General features: G+C 37.0%; 1 protein-coding gene across 1 annotated transcript in view; it reads right to left on the bottom strand.

Moving 5' to 3' along the window:
• Positions 1 to 849: 849 nt before the first annotated feature.
• igsf21a (immunoglobin superfamily, member 21a) overlaps positions 850 to 17,360 on the bottom strand; it is a 284,131-nt gene continuing 267,620 nt past the window's right edge. Inside the window, exons 7-10 of the mRNA XM_060858045.1 lie at positions 14,857 to 14,942; positions 8,002 to 8,194; positions 7,226 to 7,264; positions 850 to 2,515 (exon numbers count right to left, since the gene is read on the bottom strand). Coding sequence (XP_060714028.1) covers positions 2,439 to 2,515; positions 7,226 to 7,264; positions 8,002 to 8,194; positions 14,857 to 14,942 — 395 coding nt within the window. The 3' untranslated portion in view covers positions 850 to 2,438. The remainder of the gene's footprint in view (positions 2,516 to 7,225; positions 7,265 to 8,001; positions 8,195 to 14,856; positions 14,943 to 17,360) is intronic.

The raw sequence follows: 17,360 nt of genomic DNA, 5'->3' as shown, positions 1-17,360 counted from the left end.
GGTGGCAGCGAGAAAGCAATTCCAATTTGACTTGATTTGAATCAACCCTGCTGCAGGAAGTGAAACAAATATGACGTGCAACTTGGGTGAGATCATTTGTTTTGTAGATACGAGCTGCTGAGACACGAAGCACAAACTGAGGCAAAGTAAATAGCTGCAGAAATACACTCGGTTCAAATGAATGCAGGATGTGATACACAAACACACACATACACACACACACACACACACACACACCCCAAAAAAAGCAATCAGAAAAAGAGAAGTCAATTTTCAGTAGAAATTCTTTTTAAGATATTTTCACTAGAATCACTTAGCAACTCACAAATGTTCTAAGAAAAATATATATTCAATTGGTTTCATGATGAATGTTTGCTTTAATGTCATTACCCTAGTGAAGCTATTTATTATTTATTTATTATTCATTATTATATTTATTTATCTCTCTGTAAAATGATATAGTTAGCTAGGACTAGAGAAGTAGGTTATTTTTCTGGAAGGTTAAATGTTAAATGTTGAGAAAAAGCTGCTTATATTACAAAGAAGTTACAATGACTAATGACAGCATGTTTATGTCAGCATAATAGAAAACTTTATTAGAACAAGAGAAAAACAGCTATTGTTTCTTTAACCTTTTATCCAATAACATGCTGCACTGTAGAATCGCTGATCGCTTCTTTAATCCCGGAAAAATATTTCCACTGTATCCAATTTGTTCGACTCATTTTTATCTGTTGAGGAAATCGTTAATCTATTTTGTGGAGGAGTTTCAGGAAATTGTGTTGAAAAATAAAACAAAACAAAACAATAAAACTTATTTAATTGGCCCAATTTTAAGAGGCCTGTATGGGGTTAAGGTTATTTATTTCCCCTCCAGCACAGAAATCTTATGCAGAAACCTTTCATAATTGTGGTACACAGGGCACATAAAAATAATCAATTGAGGGCAAGTTTGCTGACACGTACATACACAAAGCTTCACAGTTCTTACATGACTATAAATAAAGATGCAAATGCCGATCGGAACAAACAGTGTATTGTTGTATGAGCACACACAGCCGTGTTGAGTTGATCATCTCCATGTTTTAATACAGGTGATATGAAACAAATACAACAACCCTGTTTACACTCCTTTTGAGGAACAGAGGAATGGGAGGAGAGGGAGAAACTGTGAATAACATGATCCTAGCAGTACCTGTTAGGAGAGAGTTACATACTGTACACGATGCAGGTCACTGAATATATTATGCAACAAGAAAAGGGGGGAAGGAAGGAAGGAAGGAAGGAAGAGAACAGGTGGATGAGAGCAGAGAGAGGCGACACCGTGATGCCGCCACCGTAACAGATGCAGAGGAGGAGAAAATCGCCAAACGTCACATGCACCACAACCTGGAGAAGAGAGGCAGACGTACACTATGTTAAAGATGTGTTTTCCTCTTATTTCAAGCCTGCCACCATAATGCACAGGTTTGAGGGAGCATTAAATCAGAATAAGGGAAGTCTATTTAGTCGATTCCTTTTTTTTTTCATTTCTTTTTTTTTTACTGTCCTTTTTGAATAAAATTCCTTGGTTATGATTCCTCAATGATGGTGTTACTGAACTGGGGATGACCAAACATGTGTAAGCAATAAAGCTTTGCTAATCTCCCACCCATCTCCCATCAACCCCCTTATATCTCTGAATTATTATTTTTTTTATATACCTCTCAGTATTTACACAGATGTACACAAAATACATTTAAAAAGAGGGTCTTCTGTTTTACTTCTCAAATAAAATCTCACCAGTTCACAGGACTTATTTTAGGAGTCTTTTTTTTTTTTGTACATTCCAGCCATGAGCCATTCAAGAAAAAAAGACAAAAAAAAAAGAATGGGAAAAGTACTGTGCTGAAACACAAAAAAAATAAATAAAAAAGGTGTCCAAAAGGAGGATGTTTGTGCTCGAGTGCAGTGTAGTTGTATAAGTGGAACAGCAATTATTGTTTTTTGTCTTTTTAGTCTTTTCCTGTTCATATTGCCGTCCACTACAACCACCGTGACATCATGAGTTCAGCTCAAAGAAGAACGAAGCCCGGGTTTGTTTCTTCTTTTTTTTTTTTTTGATTGACAGGCTAAGATGAGACACAAAAACGCAGCATGGACAACACAGAAAGTGGAGCTTCTTTTTCTATTGGGAATATCTTTTGCTTTTTTATAGTTGTAACCACGGATGTCGGCATCAGGATCTTACAAAAAAAAAAAAAAACAAATAAAAAAAAAAAACAAGGAGAGAACATGGCACCTCCTGGCAATGTTGCAGATGTCCTCCGAAGACAGTCTCAAAGTGTGCCGTGGTGGGAACGTGTGTGCTTGGTCAGCGTGGAGGGACACATAGGTGTGGGCAGTTTTTTATTTATTTTTTTTTTAAGTTTTCCTTTTATTGTTCTTTTTTCGAATGCTCAGTTCAGTTTGACAGTCAGTACAAGAATGAAGGGAAGCCATATCAGTCCGTACGCGTGCAAACTTGGACCCCCATCTGCAAACAGCAAAATACAGTAAGGTGTCAGCTTTAGCATATCAAATAATTGACCAGTTACAACGATGTAAATAATATTGATTAATAATTTAGTAGTACAACAGTAGCATGTTGTCTGAAAGACGTTTTTTCATGTGATAAACCAACACCAAAAGTTTTGATGCAATACTAACACCCTAGTTTTGTCGAGGTGACTTTATATGCGAATTCATGTTATACCTTATACCCATATAAATATGTCTGTTTAATTAATCATTTATTATCTTTACAACTGTACCGAGCAAAAAAGTCTCAGACCACACCATACAAGCAATCTTAAGACATTTGATATAGATAGATAGATAGATAGATAGATAGATAGATAGATAGATAGATAGATAGATAGATAGATAGATAGATAGATGGTCCTTTGAAATTCAAGCAAATTCATTATATGATACAACGGTAAATCCGGATCTTCCTAAAAACTTCATATTTAATTTCAGCGTTGTTGATGAGAGGTCAGAAGATCATGGTCAGACTGGGCTGATCTGAGTAGATGTTAAGCTATGTTAACTCATTACAAAAAATCTTTAGCATATGGAATCCAACTGTAAAAAAACACACCAGAGTTTCCGGTCTTGTTCGCTGGTTTGGTGTGTTATTCATTCTGAGATCCTGTCTGTTCACTACAGTTATAAAGTGTGGTCTATTTTTCACTAACCTTTCTCATCAACAAATCTTTTCTGCTAGTCACTCAATGTCATTCTGTATAAACCCAAGGTGAAAATCTCAGGAGATCAGCAGTTTCTTAGATACTCAATCCGGCCCATCTATCACCAACAAACATGCCACGTTTACCCCATTGTCACTGAGATGCCATTTTTCCCCTTTCTGATGCTTGATCTGAACACGAACTCAAGTTCCTGCTTCGTTTCTCTGTGTTTGTATGCACTGCATTTCAGCCAGATAATGGACCTGATTGGATAATAGAATGAATGAACCTTGAAACAGGTGTTCCTATAAAAGTGGCTGGTATAGTGGAGTGTATAATGTTCATACAGTACGTTTTACACAACACATCTTGAATTTAAATCAATGGTCCTAAAAAAAAACCGATGCAACACATTTTCCACGCTGCTTCTACACAAAAAAGTCATCATAAAAGGAACTACAGCTTTGGTCGGCTGTAATTTAATTCTAGAAAGAGACCTCTGAGGAATAAAAGAGCACGTGGAAAATGACTCTCTTTCCGCATCGGTGCTTTTTTGAAGTTATAATACAGAGGACAAGCAGCACAGAGCAGGCGGTTTTCGAAATCCTCCGATATTTCACTGTAATTGCCTAATGCACTGAAAGGTGCTTTTGAGTGAGCAGTGCACTAATGCTAAGTGACCATAAGCACAACCCCAACATGTATTACGACATATTCATGATGCATGCAGAGACCATGAGCGACAGCGGTGTTCTCTCACCTGTGTGAAAAGTGCTATTGACTTCCATTACTATTATATATGGAGGAGACCCAATGCTATAACCACATGTTCAGGGTTTGCACCACATTCCTGAAGAAAGATTTATTATCTTAATATTACAAATATCAACGATTAACCTGATAAGGCTATTGCTAGTTTTTAATTCCCGCTGGCTGTTGTTATTTATTATTTGATGCAAAATATTGTTAAAGACAAGTAAAAAGTTGTAGCTAGCATTCAAAAATGTTAACTAGCAGAGTGTTGTTAGCTAAACTGTTGATGTTATGACACAAACCATTTCTGTATACTTATTTTATTTCACGATGTCGAAATGTCTATATATATTTAAAACAGCTGTGCCATTATAAAGTTGGATTACATTTTCAATGTTCAAAGTGATATATTTAGAAGTTAAAATTCATTTCAGTTTATTTAAATACCATATTTTCCCACAGAACTATTTCAAACTAAGTAATTACTATTTCAAACTAATTATTTCAAGTAATAATAGCAACTAATAACAACTAAGTGCAAATATGTCTGGAGAAAACAAAATCTGAAAAAAATAGAATAATATATTTGAATAACAATATAAATAAGATTTAATAAAATTACATTTCTAGCACTAGAATTTGCATTTAAATATTGTGCTATTTTATATGTGAAGTTTATGCTTTATTTTGAAGTTGAATACAATGAAATTTCAGTATAATAAAATTTTAATGATGTCTTTTATTTCACGTCCAATTCAAATTTTGAAATACAAATTTTATTTGCAATGCAACTTTAAAACCAGATTAACACGTTTTTAATCACTTCTTTTTTTTCTTCTTTTTTGTTGTCTTTGCAACACCAGACTTCATTTCCCTGCCCACCTAGAAGCCATGAGTGATGATGTAATATTACTGAGCAGCTACATATTATAGTTACATAATAATTAACAATAATATGAATCTATGAAACATTCTGTCATATATCGCATGTTACTTTATATTTTTTATTAAATCATGCAATATTGAGAAGTTTATACAGAATTATGAACAAACCTAATACGGAAAGTTTTTTATTTATTTTTTGGAATTTTATAAATTAAGAAATGTAAAGTCTGTATATAACATCTGTACAAACCCAAAATATATAAAAATGTTGTTTCCGTGATAATGCGCTAATACACACAGCCCAAACAGTTCGGTCTTGGTTTGAGCTTGGCCAGCACAATCAACTCTCGTAAATATAATCAAACAATGTGGGCCATTTTAAAGAGAAGCATGAGAAGCAAGTTCTGAATCCTCTAGAAGATATTCTGCTAGATGAATGCTAAAAAATTCCAATAGAAGGAATTGAGAAGTTGTATGAATATATTCAAGAAGGTTCGGAGCTTTATCTAATGCAAATAGTGATCCAACACCTTATTAATAAAGAGATGTTACATATTTCATCTGTGTTCACATTACTTTGTCCAACCCCTGTGTACGTGGATTAAGTTTTTAGTTATTTCTGTGGTGAAATATGGATTATTAAGAAGATTTCTTTGCTGCAAAGGCTCATGTACAGTGTCCTCTCGGGGCCTTGTTCCTACAAGCTATTTGCCTTGCATACGAGGCTGCAGGACGACCTGAATCTGTCCCTACAGTCATGCACCTGCTCGCGGCTGCATTTGCATATTCAAATTTATATCTGCGGGTACCAGAGGGTAATGTGAGAAAGAGAAACAGAGAAAGAAAAAAAAAAAACAAAAACAAAGAGAGACAGAGAGAGTTAAAGAAATAGAAAGAGAGAGAGATTAGTTCTAGTCATAGGTTCTTCATTTTTACATATGGGGCTATACGAAATTGCAAATGAGCCAGTGAGATCTGCTCAAAAACTGTAATTCATCAGCAGCACTCAGTCACTAAGGTTTGGATGTTTTTCACTGGCTCATGCTTGTGAAATGACAGGAGACTGCACAGCTTCATGATGTATACTAAGTGCCTATAGTGAATATGAATCTGTGAAGGTGAAGCTGTAACTTGTATCGTGTCGTTTTATTATGATATATATGATCTCTATCAATGATCATTAGCATTATAACACTGTAACCTTTCATGAACCTTGAGAGACAGAATTTTACCTTGAGTTTCATCTTTTGTGAGGTCGAAAACGGACAGAACCGTGTCTGCGTGTGCATTTGTTTATACAGCGTACAGTATGTAGCTTCAGTTGAGTTGTCACAAAGGGTCTACGTATATGTAGTCGTTATATAGCTCTAGGGATCCATTCTTACTCAGAGTACTGAGCAAATCCTCATGGACTTCTACGGCATGTTTATGATACTGAAATAAACAGGTGGATATATTTTTTTCTATCTTACATGAAAAGGAATTTTGGTGTTGGATCATCATCATTATACTACATTATGAGTTACAGTGTGAGTGTTGTGAGTGTTAACATTACCCCACAACACAAGCTGTATCACAACCATATGTTGATTTTTTTCAAATAAATTAATGAATGAAAAATGAAAAATTAGTAGAATCAAAAAAACAAACAAACAAACAAACAAAAAAAAAAAATAAATGATAAATTCCAGTGTAAGGTTAATGTGAAAAAAAAACAACAAAAAACCCAGCAACACTATAATGTCATTATATTAATTAATATTTATAACACTTACATTAACGTAACTCTTAATTATATTATAAAACATTTCTGTTATTTTGCCTCATATTGCCTCTAATAAGGTGCCATGAATCATTCACTTTATGAAGTAAATAATTCATAATCATTTTGTGTTACTGTTCATTATAACGCCATCTGCTGCTCCGCACAATAGAACCTTATAATACCAAATAATTAATGTTTAAAAAAAAAAACATTATAAATGTCAAGCACAGTTATAATGCTTTATGAGGTGTTACTGAATAAGCCTTAAGAAATACTTCTCTAAGTTTCTGTTAAGGTGTTGTGTAGCTTAATGAACCACACCATAAAGAAAGTGTTAGGAAACAAGTCTGTATCCAGACGTTACAAACACGTTATTAACACGCTTATGGAAATCCGGCGCTCTTAAATTCAAGTTCATTACTGCGATATTCAATTCATATAGTATGTTGGAGTGAGCAGATGCTGCGAAGACGCATCGCAGGTGGCTCACTTGTCATTTCAAATATGTGGAAAAACCTCACAAAAAAAAAAAGAGAAGGAAGAAAAGTTTTGTGCGCTGGCGAACAGCCAGATCCCGTCTCATTCTGCAGTCCCAGAAGGTTCCCACACTTACTGTTTTGATTCTGTGTGTGTTTCATCATGCTTGGGTTTTCTGCAGGAGAGAATAGAAATAGGAAATAGAGTGAGAGGGTGAGTCGGGAGGCAGCTGTCTGGTCATTAAAAAAAAAAATCATTATATAACAAAGTTTACAACGTCGTCACAACGTTGTCACAATTATTTCTCTCTCGTTTATTACCGAGGCCTAAAGCTACGAGCTCGTTTCTCTCTCGCTACTAATCTACATTTTTTATTACAGGTGCCAATTTATAATGCAGGGACACACACACACACACAAATGCATGCATGCACACACACACACACACACACACACGCACTAATAGCCCACAATTGCTGAGATTCAGATGATGCCGTGGGGTCTGTCGGGCTGTTAAATGAACATTAATGCTCTCTTTGGCCGATCTGTCCCTGCAGACAGAACCTGCCCCATAGTGACACTTATCCACCAAATAGCTTCACCGACGATTTGTAAATTTTCAGGAGGTCTTAATGAGGAAACGGCGACGAGGCGATTCTTCATCTGATGGACTATGTGCCATTTTCTCCATTACAGCTCTGTGAATGTAAGACCTAAAATCTCTGGGCATCAGTGATGATGATTTTGTGTGACTGTGTGTAACAGTGCAGAGCTATCTGAGTCTATATGTTTGATTGAATTCTAGTCAGATAGGATAATTAAGAAAGTATAATTATTAATTAACACTGATATACTGACTAACCAAACACAATAAGGGGACCAACCGATGATTATAAGGTGTGTGGTGACTAACCGAAAACGATGAGGCGTGTGTGTGTGTCAGTAGAACCCAGTGGGTTCTGTGCTGTACAGCGGTACATGGAACCGTTGAGTTCTGCAGGGACTCGCTCCAGCACCAGCTCCTTCCCATCTCTCTCACTGCTGCCATCCAACAAACGTCCTCCCACTCGCGTCCAGGTAAACAGTGGCTCAGGGAACACCTCATTCTGTAAGACAGTAAGACAGATAGTTTATGTGTGTGTGTGGCATTGAAAGATTGTTGCGTTCACTCTTGATGCTAATACAGAAAATCCTTTTATTATAAAAAAAGCAACCTTGAGGGACGAAGCATCCTATAATATCAATAATATAAACCCATTTTCACCGTGCTGCATTAGCTGAATAAATCACCGCTTTAAAGCGGTTTCTTTGCCTCTTCTTTTCTTTCCTCTCAACACATTCCAGTTAGCAACATTTTTATTCTTTTAACTTAACTGAAAAATTCTATCAATAAACGAGACACTTCCCAGCAGTGGAAACGAGAGCGAGTTGGCGTTATAATAACTCTGTTATTATAGATTCGTTCAGCGTCCTGTTGAACTGCAGAGACAAATAAAAATGGAGTTTGTGTATCAGGAACATGGTCCATGAAAGCTCTCACAACAAATAGGCACTTCACATGATACTGTAGCAAAAGTCTATCGAGTTTCACTCTCGCCCTCTTACGGTGCCACTTTGTCAGGCATTATCTCTTATTAGGCCTGAAAATGCCTGCAGCAATATATGTATATATATATATATATATATATATATATATATATATATATATATATATATATATATATATATATAAATACAAAATATTATCTTAACTCTTAACTAATGTTCAGCACAAGTGTGTGTAGGAGTATGTTCTAGGCAGTTAACTTTGTAAACTCAACAGACAACTATACACACTGTGTTATTATTTCTGTGTTCATTTTTTGTGAATTTCACAATTTTTCTTTTTTTCTAGTTTTTAGTCTTACTTTAAAAATATCACATTTTTTTTACACACATCTGACGTTCAGCTGTAACTTTTTCACTTGTTTAAACGTGATTTAACGTTCCAGACAAAAAACAGAAACAGAAAAAAAAAACAAAAACAATATGAGCTAGCCTGAAATCTGGCTCATGTCATCCATCCGGCACAGAAACGGTCATCTGGCAAGGTCATGTGACCTTTGGTAATGATTGATATATCATCATGACTTTGCTGTGTGTCACACCTTTATACCCTGACAGCACTGGAATGAGATTGTGTTTGCTGGTGGCATCAGGTCACAATTCAGAAACCCCACCATCCATACCACCTTAAAAAACCCCAAAAAGAACCCAGACAGTTTCCTTCAGACTGTAATATATCTTCCCTTAAACATCATGAGCAAAATGAAAATCAAATATGTACAGTAGACATTTCATCTTGACATAATAGTGTCGTTATGGATTTAAATAAAATGTAATTCATGTGGTGGTGTTTTAAGGTTTTACATGGGCAGGTTGTATTTAGTGCCCTCTGCTGCCTGTGAGACAAAGTGCATCTAATATTATACAGTGTGCTGTCAAGGAAAAAAGGGGTGGAGCTGTACGGCTATATTTCAGCCTGGGGTAGGGAATATTTCCACAGTCAAGAAAAAAAAAGAGAACATGAAGAAACTATGAATATATTCATCTACATAGGGAAAATAAATCAAATAATAAGCAATGTAAATGTGCTAATAATTAAATGCACAGCCACTGCTACTACTTCTACTGCTCCAGCTGTACTACGACAATAGCTAATATTGCTACAGATTACTAGTAATAGTAATACTATTCCTACTTTTACCACTTTTATAACTACTACTTCCACTCCTGACAGTAATAATACATATATTTAAAATGTTTGCTTACTTCTAATACTAGTACTCCTCCTGCTACTATTACTACTTCATGTGATGTGTGTCTTGTATGAGTTCACCTGTTTCCCATTACTCCTAATGCGGTTGGTTATTTAGTCCCTTCCTCGTGTGTCAAATTATCGAGTCAGTGTTCACATTGTGCGATATGTTTGCTGATGTTGATCGGTGTCGCGTTTATGTTTTGTTTCCGTGTTTTAAGTAACCTTGATTTTATAGTTTCTAAGTGTTCTTGTTTTGGTTTATATTACGTTTGTACAAGTCATCTTTTGTTACGTTTACGTCTAATAAACCATGGTTCGTCTTTATTTATATTTGGGTGCGTTAAATCTATGCCACGCCATCGCCAACTTGACAACAGTGCAATGGTGGCTCAACAGTTAAAATTACTAACCAGAAGGTCAGGGGATTCAAGCCCTAGCAGCACCAAACTGCCACTGTAGGGCCTTTAACAAAGACCTTAACCCTCTCAGTTCTGGGGTACAGTATCATGTCTGACCTTGCACTCAGACTCCAGCTTTGTAACAAACTGGGATATGTGGAAAAAAGAATTTCACTGTGCTGTAATATATGCGATAAATACTGCTTCCACTTCTACTACTGCTCACACCAGTATACAAATATATATAAAAATACAGGATATGAATCAGCTGAAATAAAAGACAATGTAATAGTACAGATAAAGTGACTCGATACCAAGAGTTAAGTGAAGTCAACTAATGCCACAACACGACTTGATATTTCTGGATATTTTTTCCATCAGTGCACTGGAACATTATGGAGAGTCATTGATTGGACAGTATGATGTCAGTACTACAAATTGGGGCACTGTGAGATAATTAATCAGTCATATTTATCATATCATATTTATACCACTTATAAATTGCACAGAGGAAAAAAAAACAAACATTTCTTTTCACTGAACACATTACACTTAATGACACTCAAGGAAATAAGGAAATGTTTCAAGAACTCAAGAAAAAGAGGAAAGTGCAAAGAAAATGAACATTTCTTCTTGATACTTTGCTATTTATTTGAATCCATCTGTGCTAATTTGGTTGTGCAGTCAAGCTTATTTGTTATGACTTTTCTTAATTTACTTTAATGGTGCACTTCAAATATATATGGAATGATCATCAGGGTGTTAATGTGTCACATGTGTCACTCTCTATTAGTTACTTCAGTTGTACTAATAAAGTAGCAGTCCAATAAAAGTGAACTGCCTCGTCGTTTACTGAATAACAGCTGCGTAAATCTACAGAGATGATTTAAAGAGAACAGAAGAGCCGACGAGTCCCGAGCCTTTTCTGCATCAGGAATCAACCGACGAATTCCCCACGACCATTGTTCATTTTTTTCTTTTTTTTCATTTATTTTATATTTCCATTGCCTGAGATTTCTTGCTTTTGGCAGCCAATGATCGTTGCACTAAAGCAATCTGCCTGCTTGATTTCCCCTCTGAACCGACGGAGTGTCTGAACAGTGAGAAAATCCTGCGCCTCTGACAGTGACATGCTCACGACCAGCTCGCAGCTACTGAATACAGGCGGAAAATAATTACACCTGAAAGCTGGAGAGATATCACTAAACAGATGGCTGGCTTAGATTTCAATGAGGGAAGTTAGCGCACCTTGTGTCAAGCATGACAAAACAGCAAGGAAGCATGACGACAAAAAAATAAATAAATAAAAAATAAACAACTATAAAGTTGTCAGTAATAAGAGAGTAAACTCATACTGTACAGTCGTATGCAAAAGTTTAGGAACCCCTGACAATTTCCAAGATTTTCATTTATAAATATTTGGGTGTTTGGATCAGCAATTTCATTTTGATATATCAAATAACTGAAGGACACTAAAGTAATATTTCAGTAGTGAAATGAGGTTTATTGGATTAACAGAAAATGTGCAATATGCATCAAAATTAAATTAGACAGGTGCATAAATTTGGGCACCCTTGCCATTTTGTTGATTTGAATACCTGTAACTACTTAGCACTGATTAACCGGAACACACAATTGGTTTGGTGGCTCATTAAGCCTTGAACTTCATAGACAGGTGCGTCCAATCATGAGAAAATGTATTTAAGGTGGCCAATTGCAAGTTGTTGTTCTCTTTGAACAACAAAACAACTCTCAGATGACCTGAAAACAATGATTGTTCAACATTCTGGTTTAGGGAAAGGCTACAAAAAGTTATCGCAGAGATATAAGCTGTCAGTGTCCACTGTGAGGAACATAGTGAGGAAATGGAAGACCACAGGCACAGTTCTTGTTAAGGCCAGAAGTGGCAGGCCACGTAAAATATTGGAGAGGCAAAGGCGAAAGATGGTAAGAACGTCAGGAACAGCCCACAGACCACCTCCAAAGACCTACAACATCAACTTGCTGCAGATGGTGTCACTGTGCATTCAGCAACAATCAATTGCTGAATGCAAGTCACTGTACAATTCAGCGCACTTTGCACAAGGTGAAGCTGTACGGGAGAGTGATGCGAAAGAAGCCTTTTCTGCACACATGCCACAAACGGAGTCACTTGCGGTATGCAAATGCACATTTGGACAAGCTAGCTTAATTTTGGAATAAGGTGCTGTGGAGTGATGAAACAAAGATTGAGTTATTTGGTCATAACAAGGGGTGTTATGCACGGCGGCAAAAGAACACTGCGTTCCAAGAAAAACACTTGCTACCCACAGTAAAATTTGGTGGAGGTTCCATCATGCTGTGGGGCTGTGTGGCCAGTGCCGGTACTGGGAATCTGGTTAAAGTTGAGGGTCGCATGGATTCCACTCAATATCAGCAGATTCTTGAGAATATTGTTGAGGAATCAGTCACAAAGTTGAAGTTACACCGGGGCTGGATATTTCAACAAGACAACGACCCAAAACACTACACAAACTCTACTTATTTATGCAGAGGAACAAGTACAATGGCCATCCCAGTCCCCAGACCTGAATATCACTGAACATCTGTGGGGTGATTTGAAGCGGGCTGTCTGTGCTCGGTAACCATCAAACCTAACTGAACTGGAGATGTTTTGTAAGGAGGAATGGTCCAAAATACATTCATCCAGAACCCAGACACTCATTACATTCTATAGGAAGCGTCTAGAGGCTGTTATTTCTGCTAAAGGAGGCTCTACTAAATATTGATGTAATTTTTCTGTTGGGGTGCCCAAATTTATGCACCTGTCTAATTTCGTTTTGATGCATATTGCACATTTTCTGTTAATACAATAAACCTCATTTCACTACTGAAATATTACTGAGTCCTTCAGTTATTTGATAGATCAAAATGAAATTGCTGATGCAAACACCCAAATATTTATAAATGAAAATCATAGAAATTGTCAGAGGTTCCTAAACTTTTGCATACGACTGTATATTGTATATATACCATAAGGCCTGGTGTCACACCGAAAATAACTTTTTTTGTTTTTATTGAAAAAAATTTTTGTGTACTTATATTTCTTAGTGCTTACTGGGGTAAAAATGCACAAAGCTGATAAGCATTATAGCACTGACAAAGAAAGGGGAGCTAACAAAGGAAGTTAGATAGTAATAGAGCTAAGCTAGAAAGGTGAGCAAATACTATACTATATAACATGTAACAAATACTATAGCGCTACCAATAAAGGTAAGCAAACAAATGAATTAGCCCTAACTGAGGTAAGAAAGACTACAATGCTAACAGAGAAAGGGAACCAAACCAAGGAATTATCCCTAACTGAGGTAACAAATACTACAGAAGCAATGAAAATGAAAATGTGTCATTGTTTATTTTACTTTAAGGACAGCTTCATATATACAGGGCTCTCAAGTATCACGCATTGAGTGTGGGTCTCATTTGGGTCTTTTCTCATGCTCTCCTGCTACACATTGTATTTGTCACACAGAAAATCGTACTATTTACTGTATCATATATTTAATATGCCGCACCACCCAAAATGTATCTGTCCGCACCGCTGTCTCTATGGAACCGGGCAGGAATCAAGCACGTCTGCCCTGGAGTTCTTAGACGAGCCTGACACTTATCAGCCAATCAAAAGAAAAGAGGCTACACAATAGCCAATCAGAAAATGACTAACACTATCTGGGTAAGATTTAACACAACAACCAATGAAAAAAAGCATATGCTGGAATTGTTCAGCATCATCCTCGTTCACACACAGAGAAACCCACTGGAGCTGCGAGCATCACTTTGAGCACAGAGTAAGTCATGATCTCCTGTTTTAATGTTACAACAAATTCACAACTTGTTTGACACAAACAATGACATTGTGACTGCTGTTAGAGAGTTTCCCAGATAATCAGCATCGGTTTTCATGAGTGTCTGTAACTTAGCCAACAGTTTTACAGCCTGTTCACTGACAACACCTGCTCAGAACAAGTAGTCTAGGCCAGTGGTTCTCAAACTGGGGGCCCTGAGATGGTGCCAGGGGGCCCCGGTTCACTGACAACACCTGCTCAGAACAAGTAGTCTAGGCCAGTGGTTCTCAAACTGGGGGCCCTGAGATGGTGCCAGGGGGCCCCGGTTCACTGACAACACCTGCTCAGAACAAGTAGTCTAGGCCAGTGGTTCTCAAACTGGGGGCCCTGAGATTTTATAAAATATTGAATTTATCATTAAATCTTAGATTAAATCTTAGAAAAATAAGGCTACTAACCACTAGCACTACACTGTATAATTTAATATGTTTTGTTTAATGAAGTTTAATGAAGTGTAAATATGAAGTTTTGGTATGTTTTATGTCATAAATTATTTTATTATTTTATTTATTTATTTATTTATTTTTTTTTTGGGGGGTGGGTGGGTGTAGACACAGAAATGTCACTCTTGCCTGTCTTCAAAACTTGAGAGCCCTGTATATAGTAATGTAAACTAACAGCAATATGTGTGTAAGAGTGAAAGCTGCCCCCAGTCTCATACCCCTCTGTTACCCCGGCATTCCTACCTGGAATCCTTGCACTGTGATGCGCACCGTATCTCCCACCTTCGCCCTGGCTGGGGTCATGATGAGCTTGGGGCCTTTAGGAGAAGCTGTTGAGAAACACAGATAAGAGAAAAAAAACAGATTGGATATAATTCAGTATAAAGATTAAAGAGCAACACAGAGTGGAATTATTATTGATCAGAACTGAGTCTAGAAAAACAACCAAGTTAAAATCTTTATCAGATTATCTTCCATAAAAGTGACCATGTACCAGAGGAGGATTTGATTGACAGGCTGCTGAGAGAAAAAAATCTAATATATTTTAAAGAATGTTTAGCAGAAGTATTTGCTGTGATTCGTAATGACTTGGAAAATTTAGTCAGAAAATGTACACACTTGTCTACACAACACAAACGCTTTCCAATTATACAACGCAATCACACTCGTCCATACAACACAATCACACTCGTCCATACAACACAAACACACTCGTCTATACATCACAAACATTCGTCTATACAACACAAACACACTCATCTATACAACACAAACACACTCGTCCATACAACACAAACACACTCGTCTATGCAACACACTCCCAATTATACAACACAAACACACTCGTCTATACAACACAATCACACTCGTCCATACAACACAAACACACTCGTCCATACAACACAAACACACTCGTCTATGCAACACACTCCCAATTATACAACACAATCATCCATACAACACAAACACACTCGTCTATGCAACACACTCCCAATTATACAACACAAACACACTCGTCTATGCAACACACTCCCAATTATACAACACAAACACACTCGTCTATACAACACAAACACACTCGTCTATACAACACAAACACACTCGTCTATGCAACACACTCCCAATTATACAACACAAACACACTCGTCTATGCAACACACTCCCAATTATACAACACAACACAGTCGTCAATGCAAAAACACACTCGTCTATACAACACAAACACACTCGTATAAACACTCGACGTTCATATATATATGACACAAACACATATATGACAAACACACTCATCTATACCACACAGACCAGACAAAGATTTGCTGGCAATAAGAATTTTTTTAAGACAAATTTTAAAGTCACAAACATAAAGTTTGTTTGAATTCAGTTCAAAATTAAAATGCACTTTGTCTGCTCTATCACTGTCTTCTACTAAAGACAAGTAATCGCTCTCCGAGAGTGTCTTCCTATGCATGACCTGCCTGTGATTATCAGTGTCACATTATTCCCAACAATAGGAATAAAGGTCATTAGATCCATTTTGTCCAATGAATACTCTCCTTATCAATTAAAGTCGCATGGTTGAGCACAGAGGTCGTCGCTGAGACTTTGGGGATTCCTACTTTCTTTCATCCATGGAGCTGAGGGAGTATTTTATTCCCAGTAAGAGAGACAAGGTATTAAATTGGGTAGATATTCATTACTGGAGTAGAAACAGAGCATGTGAGGCAGGGTATGGAGGTAGAGAGATAAGAGACACTGAGGGAACTAATTCCCTCGTCTCATACGGACGGAAGCCCACAGATGGGTTCAATTTGGTGCCTGGAAACTGAAGCTGGCCATGAAAAGAAGTGGAGAGATGAACAAAAAAAATCACATTGTGACCTTCTGAGGCACCAGTGATTTCTCCTGTGTATACAGAGTGCAGATAAGTCACGCATTTTTAGCCGTGTCATGAAAACGACTGGCTCCGCTTCCTTCAAACAAAAGCAGTGGTGACGTTTTTTATGCCGAAGGAGATCGGATTGAGATTGATCATACCGAGAACTCTCATTGGTGTAGACTTCATTACTTCCCACTAGTGAGTTTCCACCAAAACGGTTAGTGAACCATGTGGGAGTGGTGTTACATAATTACTCTAATGTAGAGCTTTAGAACATTTGTTAAGAATACAAAAACATATAATACAATTGAATATTTGCCAAGTGTTTGCATATATATATGATACTGTGCGAAAGTTTTAGGCAGGTGTGAAAAAATGCTGTAAACAAAGAATGCTTTCAGAAATATAAATAATGAGTGTTTATTTCTGTCAATTTACAAAATGCAAAGTGAGCAAACAAAAGAAAAATCTAAATCAAATCTATATTTGGTGTTACTAACTTTTGCCTTCAAAACTGATCTCAACATCATCGAGTGTGTCTGGGATTACATGAAGAGACAGAAGGATGTGAGAAAGCCGACATCCACAGAAGATCTGTGGTTAGTTCTCAAAGATGTTTGGAACAACCTACCAGCCGAGTTCCTTCAAAAACTGTGTGCATGTGCACCTAGAAGAATTGCTGCTGTTTTGAAGGCAAAGGGAGGTCACACCAAATATTGATTTGATTTAGATTTCTCTTTTGTTCATTCACTGCATTTTGTACATTTATGAAAATAAATGTTTAACACTGGGGGGCACGGTGGCTTAGTGGTTAGCACGTTCGCCTCACACCTCCAGGGTTGGGGGTTCGATTCCCGCCTCTGCCTTT

Source organism: Tachysurus vachellii, chromosome 22, assembly GCF_030014155.1.
Source record: "Tachysurus vachellii isolate PV-2020 chromosome 22, HZAU_Pvac_v1, whole genome shotgun sequence".
NCBI lineage: Eukaryota > Metazoa > Chordata > Actinopteri > Siluriformes > Bagridae > Tachysurus > Tachysurus vachellii.
The sequence above is the reverse complement of the archived record's forward strand: the minus strand, read 5'-3'. Positions and strand labels throughout refer to the sequence as shown.